Source organism: Bos indicus, chromosome 28, assembly GCF_029378745.1.
Source record: "Bos indicus isolate NIAB-ARS_2022 breed Sahiwal x Tharparkar chromosome 28, NIAB-ARS_B.indTharparkar_mat_pri_1.0, whole genome shotgun sequence".
In the NCBI taxonomy this organism is placed as follows: domain Eukaryota; kingdom Metazoa; phylum Chordata; class Mammalia; order Artiodactyla; family Bovidae; genus Bos; species Bos indicus.
In genome coordinates this window covers 29375814-29389240 of record NC_091787.1, presented here as the reverse complement: position 1 = coordinate 29389240, position 13427 = coordinate 29375814, and the positions used below count along the sequence as shown (strand labels likewise).

At 39.3% G+C, this 13427-nt stretch overlaps 1 protein-coding gene across 2 annotated transcripts in view; it reads left to right on the top strand.

Annotated features, from left to right (window-relative positions):
* Window positions 1–13427, top strand: part of CFAP70 (cilia and flagella associated protein 70) — an 82259-nt gene extending 68832 nt beyond the window's left edge. For both annotated transcript variants that reach the window (XM_019953771.2, XM_070781927.1), the window contains exons 24-28: window positions 180–341; window positions 2466–2555; window positions 7182–7283; window positions 11764–11811; window positions 13100–13427. In XM_019953771.2, the coding sequence (XP_019809330.2) occupies window positions 180–341; window positions 2466–2555; window positions 7182–7283; window positions 11764–11811; window positions 13100–13180 (483 nt within the window). In that variant the 3' untranslated portion in view covers window positions 13181–13427. The remainder of the gene's footprint in view (window positions 1–179; window positions 342–2465; window positions 2556–7181; window positions 7284–11763; window positions 11812–13099) is intronic.

The following is a 13427-nucleotide window of genomic DNA, read 5'->3' as shown; positions in this document are numbered from 1 at the left end:
ACTTTGAAGAATGAGAGGGCAGTCCTAGAGCAGTATTTCCCAGTGCAACTGTGAATGGCTCTCTTTCTAATTTGCAAAAACACACGGACTTCATTTAAATCAAAATGTTAGACAAAAATCATTAATATGCTTTTAAATACTATCTCATCCCCTGTGCTGCTTGTTCTTCACTTTCTCAGAACCCTAATGTCTGGGGCGTGAAGGGTCATCTCTATTTTCTGAGTGGAAATCATGTGGAGGCCAAGGCATGCTATGAGCGAACCATCAGTTTTGTAGTGGATGCTTCTGAAATGCACTTTATCTTCCTGCGCCTGGGGCAAATATACCTGGAAGAGAAAGAGGTGAGGAATAGAGGATGGGGAATAACTGGTCATGGTCTGGGACCTGATTAACATTAGCATTCTTCTTTGAGGACTAAAAAATAGTAATATGATAATGATACTTTTACATCCAAAGGTAAAGTGACTTGCTCAACATCAGATAACCAGTGATTAATAGAAGTAGAATTCAAACACAGGCAGTCTAATATTCAGTACAGTTCAGTTGCTCAGTTGTAGCCGACTCTTTGTGACCCCATGGACTGCAGCACCCCAGGCCTCCCTGTCCATCACTAACTCCTGGATCTTACTCCAACTTATGTCCATCGAGTTGTTGATACTATCCAACCATCTCATCCTCTGTCGTCCCCTTCTCCTCCTGCCTTCAATCTTTCCCAGCATCAGGGTCTTTTCAAATGAGTCAATTCTTCACATCAGGTGGCCAAAGTACTGGAGTTTCAGCTTCAGCATCAGTCCTTCCAATAAATATTCTGCAAAAAAACATTTATAAAGGATATACTGCTTTGTAATAAAATAAAAATACTGTGAAAAAAATACTGAGAAAAAACATTTACAAAGGATACACTGCTAAAGGACTGCTATCCAGAATATACAAAGAATTCTTAAAACTGAACAATAAGAACATTAAGAACAACAGTTCTTTAAGAAAACAATATTTAAGAAAAGGGCCAAAGACCTTAACAAACAAAATACAGATGAAATACAAAAGAAAGAAGGGACCTGCCTGATCGTCCAGTACTTAGGACTCCATGCTTCCACTGGAGGGGTGCAGATTTGATCCCTAGTCAGGGGACTAAGATCCTGCATGCCACACAATGTGGCCAAAAAATTTAATGAAAGAAGACATACAGATGGAAAACAAACACATGAAAAGATGCTCCACATCATCTATCATTAGGGAAATGAAAATTAAAACAGTAACGACCCTGGGGAAGGAAATGGCACCCCACTCCAGTACTCCTGCCTGGAGAATCCCATGGATGGAGGAGCCTGGTGGGCTACAGTCCACGGGGTCACAAAGAGTCGGACATGACTGAGCGACTTAACTTTCAACAAGCATACAAAATGTGTTGTATGAAAGTAGGGAGACATGCTAATTAAAATTAAAACATCATTAAAAAAAAAAAAACAGTAACGAAATATAACTATACACCAAAATGGCACATTGACATTGCCAAACGCTGCTAAGGATGTGGGAGCAACAGGAATTCTCTTTCATTGCTGGTGGCAATGCAAAATGATATAGCTACTTTGTAAAACAGTTTGGCAATTCCTAACAAAATCAAAAATATTTTTACCCTATGATCAGCAGTTATGCTCCTTATATTTACATAATGAAGTTGAAAACTCATCTCCACACCAAAACCTGCACATGGATGTTCATAGTAGCTTTATTCATAATGGCCAAAACTTGGATACAACCAAGATGTTTTTCAGTAGGTGAATGGATAAATAATCTGTGGTATAGCCAGATAATAGAATATTATGCAGTGCTAAAAAGCTATCAAGCTGTCAGGCTATGAAAAAACAAAAGGAGCTTAAATGCTTTATTTAGTGAAAAAATCAAATGTGCGCAAGCTAGGTGGTGTATGATTCCAACTGTATGATATTCTGGAAGAGGTAAAACCATGGTGACAGTAAAGGTGTCAGTGATTTCCAGGGACTGGAGGAAGGAGAGTGATGAATAGATGAAGCATAGAGGGTTTTAAGGGCAGTGAAAATACTCTAATGATGGAAAAATGTCACCCGTTTGTCCAAACCCATAGAATGTACAACACCAAGAGTGTACCCTGAGGACAACCGTGGACTTTAGGTGATGATGATACGTCAGTGTAGGTTCATTAGTTGTAACAAAGATAGCCCTCTGCTGGAGGATATTGCTAATGGGAGAGCCTATGCATGTGTGGGGACTGGGGTAATTGGAAAATCTCTGTATTTTCAGTTTTGCTGTGAACATAAAACTTCCCTTAAAAAGTTGTAATGTGAGTCCTTAATGATCCAAGGACTCATCTAACTTAGACTGGTGTGGAGTGTTAATACAATTACAGAAGCCCCATGATTATTCTGGCAATGCAGTATTTAAAGCTTCTAGAGAAACAACAGCTTAGTGGTGCTTTCTTTCTACAGTATGAAAAGGCAAAGAAAACCTACTTGCAAGCCTGTAAAAGATCACCTTCATGCCTTACCTGGCTAGGACTGGGAATCGCCTGTTATCGGGTAAGAGTATGAGGTATTGAGACTAGCCTGTGCATACAGCTGACCTTGACTCCTTGGCCTTCCAGGCATCCATGGGGTTTGAATGATGGTGGGAAGGCTATCAGGGCAATCTTCTCTAATAAAAAGCTGCTCTTCAAAGCTGTTCAGTAGAAAACTGAAGTTCAATCTGAACTACAAAAATAAAATGTTCTTTAAAAATCTCACAAAAACTAGAGTGTGAAGCTATATAATAAAAAAAATTAATGTTATTTGGTACATAAGCTCGTAATTTTATGATGTTACCTGTAAGAGAAAAGTGATATAGGATGTGAAGAATCTACTCAATTAAAGAAGCTAATTGATACTTATTAAGCTCTGTGGCCCTTCTATATTCAGGAAAAGTTGCTACAGCTTCTTGTAGATCTTCTGTTCCTCTGCCACTGAAAACTCTTTAGTCACCCTTCCCTCCTTTCCTCTAATCTTTGAAAGAGGCATGCATTCTCCTGTTCTGGTCTAACTCCTTCGTGCGTGTTTGTGGTCTTTCTCTCTCCTTTTCTCCTAATCCCTTACTTTATTAATATTTTTTTTTTATTTACATCGTTAAGCTTTCCTTCTCACTCAGCTCTTTCCATGTACTTTCCTCCTTCTTCAACAACAACAACCTCCCTGGTTGTTACCCTTAACCAAAAGAGTGTTTATGTGCCTTGATTCCTATCCATCATTGCTGTTTTATTTTTTAAATCATAAAAGTAAAATATGATCATTATAGAAAATATAGATGATACACAATATGAAGAAAACATGAAAGTATTCTTAATCCCGCCACTGATGATAACCAATGATGTTAACATTTGAATGCAATTTCCTCCAGTCTTTTTTGGTACATATATGGTGCTAGTGGTAAAGAATCTGCCTGCCAGTGCAGGAGACACACGAGACACAGGTTTGATCCCTTGGTTGGGAAGATCCCCTGGAGGAGGGCATGGCAACGCACTCCAATATTCTTGCTTGGAGAATCCCATGGACAGAAGAGCCTGGTGGGCTATAGTCCATGGGGTTGCAAATAGTTGGACATGACTGAAGTGACTTAGCATGGAAGTAATTTTAATGTATAAGATTGTAAATAATATATTTGCTGCCTTGTAATCTTTTTTCTACTTGACAATATAGCATTGGTACTTTCTCACATCATCAAATAGTCTAAAACATGAATTTCGATAACTGTGTAGTATTCCCTGGTTTGGATGAATAAGTAAGATTACCATGTAATTTATCATATAAACCTGGACTTTTAAGAATGTAAAGGGCAATATTAATAATTACACTGGGATATAGCCAACTGGGACTTATATAGAAGCTGTGTGCCCTCGGTTCCACCTTCCCAGAAAGGATGTAAAACAACTGTTGGTGTTAAAAACCAAACAGCACTTTCGAAAGTACAAGAAACCAGCTATATAAACTAGTCAGCATAAATCATGCTTCTGTTTAAGTAGCATGAAAATATTTTTATTGATATAGAAATTCAGAAAAACTTGTGTTAAGCCCTACTGCTAAGATGTCCAAGTAATCTCTGCCCGCAATGAGTGTTTCAGGCATAGTTATACTGTATCTACGTGTGGGTATATCACAATTTACTTGACCAGCCACTTAGTATTGGACTTGTCATTAGTTTCTACAATTATTATAAATAAAGCAGGAATAAACATTCTTAGACATAAATCTCTGTGCTTAATTCTGTTATTTCCTTAGGATATATTCATAGAGAATGTAGAAAAATGTTAGTCTTTATACTGTCAACTCGTGTTCTAGAAAGGCTATATACTGATTTTTACTCTGCCAGGTATGAGAATCCATTTTACTGTTAACTTCATCAACAATGGGCGTTATCTTTTGCCAATTTGATATGTATCTTTTTTTCTGGCTGTGCCGCACAGATTGTAGGATCTTAATCCCCTGACCAGGGATTAAACCTGGGCCCTTAGCAGTGACAGCATGGAGTCCTAACCACTGGACCACTGGGGAATCCCAATATGTATCTTAATTTACATTTTCATCACTAAAGAAGTTGAAATCATGTGATACAAGTATTTCTTTACTTGTAAATTATATGTTCATTTCCTAGGTTGCATTTACCCTTCACTTCCTTGCAATTGGATGTATAACCCTAACACTTGGCTGAAACTTCTCTGACAAGGACCACATATAACTTCCTAATTGCCAAATGCAGTAGACTCTTAGATGAATTCTCTGTGACACTTAACCTGGTGACTGCTAACTTCTTGAAGCCCTCTCCTCCATTGACTTCCACAAGGGTGTCCTTCTCAGCCATTTTGCTGACTCCTGGTCTTTTACCCACCACAATTGTTGGGTCCTCCTGGGTTCTATAGCCAGCTCTTCTCCTGTCACCGTATTTCTTCTCACTAAGAAATATCATCCACCCCAGTGGGCTTAACTACCGCTTGTGCCCCAGTGAATTCTAAAGTTTCAGTTCCTAACACTTGCATGTTCTGACCCTTATGTCAAACAGCTCCCTTTGGTGGAACCCTAGACACCTCATAATGTACATATCCAAAGTATAACCTAACTTGTCTCTGAAGGATTCTCACTTTCCTTAAGCCTGTAAGTTCCCCTTTATTCCCTGTCTCAGTGAATGGGACTAAATGAACTCTGTCAACCAAGCCAGAAACTTACAAGCTCTCCTAGTCTACTTCCATTACTTTTAATTAGGCACTGAATACCCTATTAATTTTGTCTCCTAAACATCTCTTGAATCTGTTCTCTCCTCTCATCCTACTTTTGCTGCTCGAATTCAAGCTTTATCCCCTTTACTTGCTAGGCTGGTCTCCCGTCCTCCCTCAGTTCATCTGCTGCGTTGTTGTTATCAAAGTGGTCTTTAAAATATGCACATACCTATTACTTCCCTATTTAAACCCTTCAATACTACCCCTTGTTTCAGAATAATAATCAGATTTTTTTTTGAATGATCTGGTCTCTCCCGAACTCTTTCAGTGTTATCACTTCCTCTGTTCTCTTTCTCTCTCACCTTATTTCTCTCTCCCCCACCCATCTCTTCTCCAGCCACACAGGTTTATTAAGAGTTTCCTGAGCATGCCATTCTCTCCGAAGCCTCCATGCTTCTGTATATGAAATTCCTCTTACCTGGAATGCCTTGAAATATAGCTAACAAACTCTTATTTATTCGTCAAGATTGACGTCAGCAATGTTTCTTCTCTGAAGCCATCCTTTACTCTCAGGAAGAACTATTCCTCTGTCCCTCCACTAAATTATATATACATACATGTATGTGTGTGTGTGTGTGTGCTTGTTTTGTTTCAGAACTCTTCATGTGTTTGAGTTTTCATTTTGTCTTAACTTTTTATATATCGGTCATAAAAGGGCAAAGGTTGTATTTTTTTCTTTTGTATTTGAGAACAAAGGTTGTATTTTTTTCTTTTGTTCAAATTATCTAGCATATTGCCTGGCACAGAGTAAAGCCTTAGCAAGTATAGGTTGATTAAATAATTAATATCTCCAAGACATTTAAAGTGTGGGAAAATGTATGGGCATTTTTGAAAGGCCGTTGTTCATATTGTCTTGGGCCTAGAAACCTATTATCATCTTTTATAAAGTAGGAAAATGAACAGCAGTTTTACTAGGGAGAGAGAAGTATTTTATCCTTTCCTTAGGTGGCCTTTTGGAAGATTTTACAAAGCAAACTCACCATATTAGGAGCAACAATGATATCCATGTGCCCAGAGCTCAGGGAGCACCCTAGAATCTCTGAATATTTTATAGATTGCTCAAGACTGTGCTATCAATAACTAATGTTAGGGGGAAGAGGAGCTTTCTGACCAATAGTAATTTGACAGACTAATAGGACTTTGACTTAAGAAAGGGATACATGATGTAAATGAAACAACTACAGATGTGTCTGACATCCCATTGTGTACAGGGAAATCACTGAATGATGCACATATGATAGTGAATACTTTTGGTTTTTTCATCCCTGGCACCTGAAGCTCCATGGGGCATGGAAGCCCTCATGGGCCTGCTGCAGAGAGAGGGAAGAAGAGGGGTATAAATTGAGAGCCCAGCAGACAGGGCTCCAGATTCGCCTACCTGATTTTTTTTTCAGTAGTATTTTTTTCTGCATGCTTCTTATTTACTTAATTATTTTTGGCCACATGTGGTCTTAGTGGCAGCATGTGGAATCTTTGTTGTGGCATGTGGGATCTTTGCAGCACATGGGCTCTTCCTTGTGGAAGCATGCTTCTCTCTGTTGTGGTGAGAGGGCTCAGTTGTCTCATGGAATGTGGGATCTTAGTCCCCCAGCCAAAATCGAACCCACATCCCCTGCACTGGAAGGTGGATTCTTAACCACTAGACCACCAGGGAAGTCCCCTACCTGACTTTTTAATCAGAGCAGTTCTACTTTTAACTCGTTCATATATGGTAACACCACCACAAAAGATTTTGTTTGAACAATGATTTTTGTTGCTAATTTTTTTTTAAGTTGGAAATTATTAGTATGGGTCACATATACACCAGTACTATTTGGACATAGCATTTTCAGCTGAACAGATTCTAGCTGGCTTAAGTGGAAATTTCTCTGACTTAACAAATCACGTATCTTCTTTTTCTTTCAAGCTGGAGGAGCTCACAGAGGCTGAGGATGCTCTCTCTGAAGCCAATGCTTTGAACAACTACAATGCTGAAGTGTGGGCATATCTGGCTCTGGTCTGCCTGAAAGTGAGTGTTTATTATCATTACACAGTGTCCTTGGGCAGAGAGGTGAGGGGCCAAGTAAAGAAAGGGATAGTGGGAAGGCCATCAATTCATGATAGTTGAGGTTTGATGAGCTTAGATTTGGTCATTTTACTGATGATGAAGGAGGGCCCATGTCTAGGAAGCTTCTCCTTAGAATGTGCCTGAAAATTATATGTTTAGGCGTGTTTGGAAAAGAGGTTCTAAAAACAGACGTGAGGCACTTGGACTTGGTGGCCTCAGGTGAGTGGTAAAGGGGTGGACTGGAATTGACCACCAGTGGGGGTTTCAGGTGGAGTGGGCTCTGTACGACATTTTTGAGCTGCTCATCAGGCCCAGCCCCAAGCCACACAAACCAAGCCCAGCCCAGTGTGTGCCCTGTCCCAAGATGAAGGAGCATGTACAGATCAGATCGTGGTCTGGGGCTGTAGTTAGGAGATGTGCAAGGGTTATGCCGTGGGATGGCAGATTAGACTTGGGGAAGAGAGGTTCTCCTTCCGCCCTCCTTAGCACCCCTCTCATGTTTAGGACCTCAAGTCTGGGAATTGTATAGTCACTCCACTTATGCTCTGGATCTACCAAATGTAGTATATGGTCTATAAAATCCATATAAAAATCCAGTGATTAAAAAAAAAGGCAAAGTAGCCTATAAGGGTATAGACATAAATGAATTACCAACAACAGGAACAACAGAAATCTCTGATAGACTGAATCTATTTTCCCCAAAAGTCCTGTCATTTAAAACATGTACCCAATGCTGTGAAGCATTCTTCTTTGTAATTGTCTCTGACATTTTTCTCTGAGAGCAGAATTCAGGTAGATAGTTTAGCTATTCAGAAAGATAGGTTAGATATTTACCTGAGTTCTTACCTCAGCTCTGCCAAACTAATCAGGAAAGGCAGGGTGTTTATATTTTAAATGTATTCAGGACTGAAGTGACTTAGCAGCAGCAGCAGTTATATTTAATGACCTGAGTTCCTGTTTCATTAAAGTAGTTTTCATTTAAGGGAATTAAAAATGGGAGTGATATTGTATCAGAATGTAACAAGGTCAGATACCAGCAAAGGAGAGTCTCTTATAGTGTTTCTGAATCATTCCTTCCTGTTGAACTGCTGGCTAAGGGTGGAAATTTGTGATAGCTGCTTTACCTGTAGGAAATAACCCTCTCATAATTAAAATAACTTGCTTCAATAACTTGCATATTAGCGTAAGATTCAAATTGGGGATGAGAGTGGCCCTCAATTTTTTGTTGGCCAACATAACACAGAACCAACAGGGGATATTGTGATTATAAGAGAAACTAACAAACTAAAAATGATCGAATTTTCTCTTTGGAGTAAATATCAGTATGAGGAATACCTGAGTTCTTACCCCAGCTCTGCCACAACTAACTGTGGGATCCTGGACAATTTATTTAAACTTGCTGGGCCTCAGTTTCTTTATCTATAAGCTAAAATGCAAGATTTCAATACACTTTGCTCAGAAACTGATTGATAAAATATGGAAAAAATTATGGATATGTAAGTATAGGAGACAGGGATCAAGACCATTCCCATGGAAAAGAAATGCAAAAAAAGGAAAACATCTGTCTGAGGAGGCCTTACAAATAGCTGTGAAAAGAAGAGAAGCGAAAAGCAAAGGAGAAAAGGAAAGATATAAGCATCTAAATGCAGAGTTCCAAAGAATAGCAAGGAGAGATAAGAAAGCCTTCCTAAGCCATCAATGCAAAGAAATAGAGGAAAACAACAGAACGGGAAAGACTACAGATCTCTTCAAGAGAATTAGAGATACCAAGGGAACATTTCATGCAAAGATGGGCTTGATAAAGGACAGAAATGGTATGGACCTAACCGAAGCAGAAGATATTAAGAGGTGGCAAGAATAGAACTGTACAAAAAAGATCTTCACCAAGATAATCATGATGGTGAGATCACTCACCTAGAGCCAGACATCCTGGAATATGAAGTCAAGTGGGCCTTAGAAAGCATCACTATGAACAAAGCTAGTGGAGGTGATGGAATTCCAGTTGAGCTATTTCAAATCTTGGAAGATGATGCTGTGAAAGTGCTGCAATATGCCAGCAAATTTGGAAAACTCAGCAGTGGCCACATGACTGAAAAAGGTCAGTTTTCATTCCAATCCCAAAGGAAGGCAATGCCAAAAAATGCTCAAACTACCGCACAATTGCACTCATCTCACACGCTAGTAAACTAATGCTCAAAATTCTCCAAGCCAAGCTTCAGTAATACATCAACCGTGAACTTCCAGATGTTCAAGCTGGTTTTAGAAAAGGCAGAGGAACCGGAGATCAAATTGCCAACATCTGCTGGATCATGAAAAAAGCAAGAGAGTTCCAGAAAAGCATCTATTTCTGCTTTATTGACTATGCCAAAGCCTCTGTTTGGATCACAATAAACTGTGGAAAATTCTGCAAGAGATGGGAATACCAGACCACGTGACCTGCCTCTTGAGAAACCTATATGCAGGTCAGGAAGCAACAGTTAGAACTGGACATGGAACAACAGACTGTTCCAAATAGGAAAAGGAGTATGTCAAGGCTGTATACTGTCACCCTGCTTATTTAACTTATATGCAGAGTACATCATGAGAAATGCTGGGCTGGAGGAAGCACAAGCTGGAATCAAGATTGCTGGGAGAAATATCAATACCCACAGATATGCAGATGATACCACCATTATGGCAGAAAGTGAAGAAAAACTAAAGATCCTCTTGATGAACGTGAAAGAGGAGAGTGAAAAAGTTGGCTTAAAGCTCAGCATTCAGAAAACTAAGACCATGGATCTGGTTCCATCACTTCATGGCAAATAGATGGGGAAACAGTGGAAGCAGTGTCAGACTTTATTTTTTTGGGCTCCAAAATCACTGCAGATGGTGATTGCAGCCATGAAATTAAAAGACACTTACTCCTTGGAAGGAAAGTTATGACCAACCTAGACAGCATATTCAAAAGCAGAGACATTACTTTGCCGACAAAGGTCCATCTAGTCAAGGCTATGGTTTTTCCAGTGGTCATGTATGGATGTGAGAGTTGGACTGTGAAGAAAGCTGAAGGCCGAAGAATTGATGCTTTTGAATTGTGGTGTTGGAGAAGACTCTTGAGAGTCCCTTGGACTGCAAGGAGATCCAACCAGTCCATCCTAAAGGAGATCAGTCCTGGTTGTTCATTGGAAGGACTGATGTTGAAGCTGAAACTCCAATACTTTGGCTACCTGATACAAAGAGCTGACTCATTTGAAAAGACCCTGATGTTGGGAAAGACTGAGGGCAGAAGAAGGGGACGACAGAGGATGAGATGGTTGGATGGCATCACCGACTCAATGGACATGAGTTTGGGTAGGCTCCAGGAGTTGGTGTTGGACAAGGTGGCCGGGTGTGCTGTGGTTCATGGGGTCGCAAAGAGTTGGACACAACTGAGTGACTGAACTGAACTGAACTGACAATATACAGCCTTGACATGTTCCTTTCCCAATTTGGAACCAGTCTGTTGTTCCATGTCCAGTTCTGTTTCTTTTTTTTTTCTAACTGTTTCTTCTTGACCTGCATAACATTTCTCAGGAGGCAGGTGGGTGGTCTGGTATTCCCATGTCTTTCAGAATTTTCCATAGTTTGTTGTGATCCACACCGTCAAAGGCTTTGGCATCATCAATAAAGCAGATGTTTTTTGAGAACTCTCTCTCATGCTTTTTCGATGATCCAGCAGATGCTGAGTGAAGTCTATTAGTGAAGTCATATTATTCTCATTTAAGTCTTACATGAGTACTTCATACAAGAAATAACTAGAAGTAGTGTTCTCCCTTCATATCCAGATCTACATGCAAGTAATGCCAGTATCTGCTTCTTCCAATTCATAGAGATGGGATAAATTTTTGCAGTTAAAAACTTGGACTCTGGAGCCAGGATGTATTGTTTTAAAACCCCATTTACTAGCTTCATAACCCTGGCAAGTTATTTATCTTCTCTGTGCCCAGACTTCTCTATCTGTAAACTGGGAAATATAAATAATAGTGTCATGTAAATAATATACAATATAAATGTAAATAATAGTGGTATATATGTAAGTAAAGCACTTTAAAAGTGTAAGTGATTAAAACAATGTAAACTACAAAGCAAGTGCTATGTGTGAGAGCTAATATTAACAGAATAGCTTCAATACTGAGAGGAACAAATGACTTATGGTGCTTTCAGGAAAAAAAAAAAGGCCAAGTTGTCTTTCAGCTATTTGAAATGGAGGAGGAATATATATATATATTTATTTATAAGTATATATTATATTTACTATCTGGTTTTCCCCCCACCTTTCATTTTCCTGCTTCCACTCTTCATTCAGAGGTTCTTAACCAAGAAGCTGTGGAATCTTCTGCTTTAGGTAGCAATGGCGGCAGTGTGCCTTCTCCTTTGAATGATTATGGTATGTCATCATCACTAAATTGTGCTGTTTTTTCAGGCTGGACGGCAACTGGAAGCTGAGCAGGCCTACAAGTACACGATGAAGGTATGATGCAGATACCTTTGCTATTTGTAGTATACTGACGTTGGGAATGCTAGGAGGAAGGTGCTGGCTTAATTCAGGACTTGACTTCACAGCATTTCATGATATGAAGATTTTCTAGAGGACTTTCTTACCATCTTTGCCATACCCCACATATTACCATGGGATATCTTTTTTTTACCCTCCATGGGCCTCATTATCCTCACATACAAAATGAAGGTGTTCTTCTAGTCCAGCAGTCAGCAAATTTTTCTGTAAAGGGCAAAATAGGATTTGTGGGCCACGTGGTCTCTCTTGTAGCTACCACACTGTGCCCTTGAGGTGCAAAAGCAGCTACAGGCAATATGCAAACAAATGAGCACAGCTGTATTTCGAATAAAACTTTACTTACAAAAACAGGCAGCAGGCTGGATTTGGCTCATGAGCTCTTGCTTGTGAATCCCTGGTCTAGTCTATCAGTTATGATTGCAAATAATGTGACTTGGAAGCCAGTGGCTTAAACAAATTAGGAGTTTTATTTTTTCTCATCTAATGAAAAGTCCAGAACATACTGGTACCACAGCTCCACAGTGTTAACAGAAACCCAACCTCTTTCTGTTTCACCCATCATAACATGAAGTTCCCAGCCCTTACAGTTGCAAGACAGCCATTGTACCTCAAGCTATCACATGCATATTTCAAGTATAGTAAAGATCAAAGCAGGCAAAGGACAAAAGGGCCACACTAGCTATTTCACCTCCCTTTAAAGAGATGTGACTTTAGCTTATATTTCATTGATCACAATTGAAATTATTGCTAGCTGCAAGGGAAACTCTGTCGCTTTTTAGTTGCCTACATTGCTGCCCTGAAAAGAAATGAAGATTTTGTTAGTAAAAGAAGAGAGTGGATTTGTAGGCAACTAGATGTGTCCATTACACACTGAGATTTTAAAATTAAATTCAAATCTAATGATTTTGATTCCTATGTATTTTATTCCTGTCTCTCACCTGCCAAGAATATATTTGGGTATTAGGGTAAATTTTTTAAAAATAAACTTTTTTTTTTACACAAGAAAAATGCACAAATTGTGAGCATTCATACCATGTAAATTTTTGTAAAGTGGACACTTCCATGTAACCAGCACAGTGTTCTGAGGACTTTTTAATGGAGTTACCATGAAACAGAGAATATAGGAAGAGCCAATTCCAACCTGAGGAACTATGTTCTTTAGCTGTGGCCCCACAAATAAGGAATCTCCACATAACTATGTCAGGGGTGACGTATGTGTTCTTCCCTTCTACCTCTTACACAGTTAAAACTGAAAGATGAGAATCTGCTTGCAGAGCTCCACATGGTTCAGGAGACGGTTGGCTTTGGAAATCCATCTTTCTGACATCCTTCTACCTGAAGAATTTTCTGCATAGGATGCTGAGCCCCTTTCTTTCCAAGAGAAATTAAACCCTGGATGTTTTACCAGAATAAAGACTGGGGATAAAGAAAGAAAGGATCATCAATATAACTGATATCCATTCATTTATTTCCATTGTTTTACTGAATGGCTATTGTTACTGGATGTTTCACCGTTTGACAGTTAACTGGATGGCAATAAAAAAAAATCTAAATAAAAAACTCAGAATTCA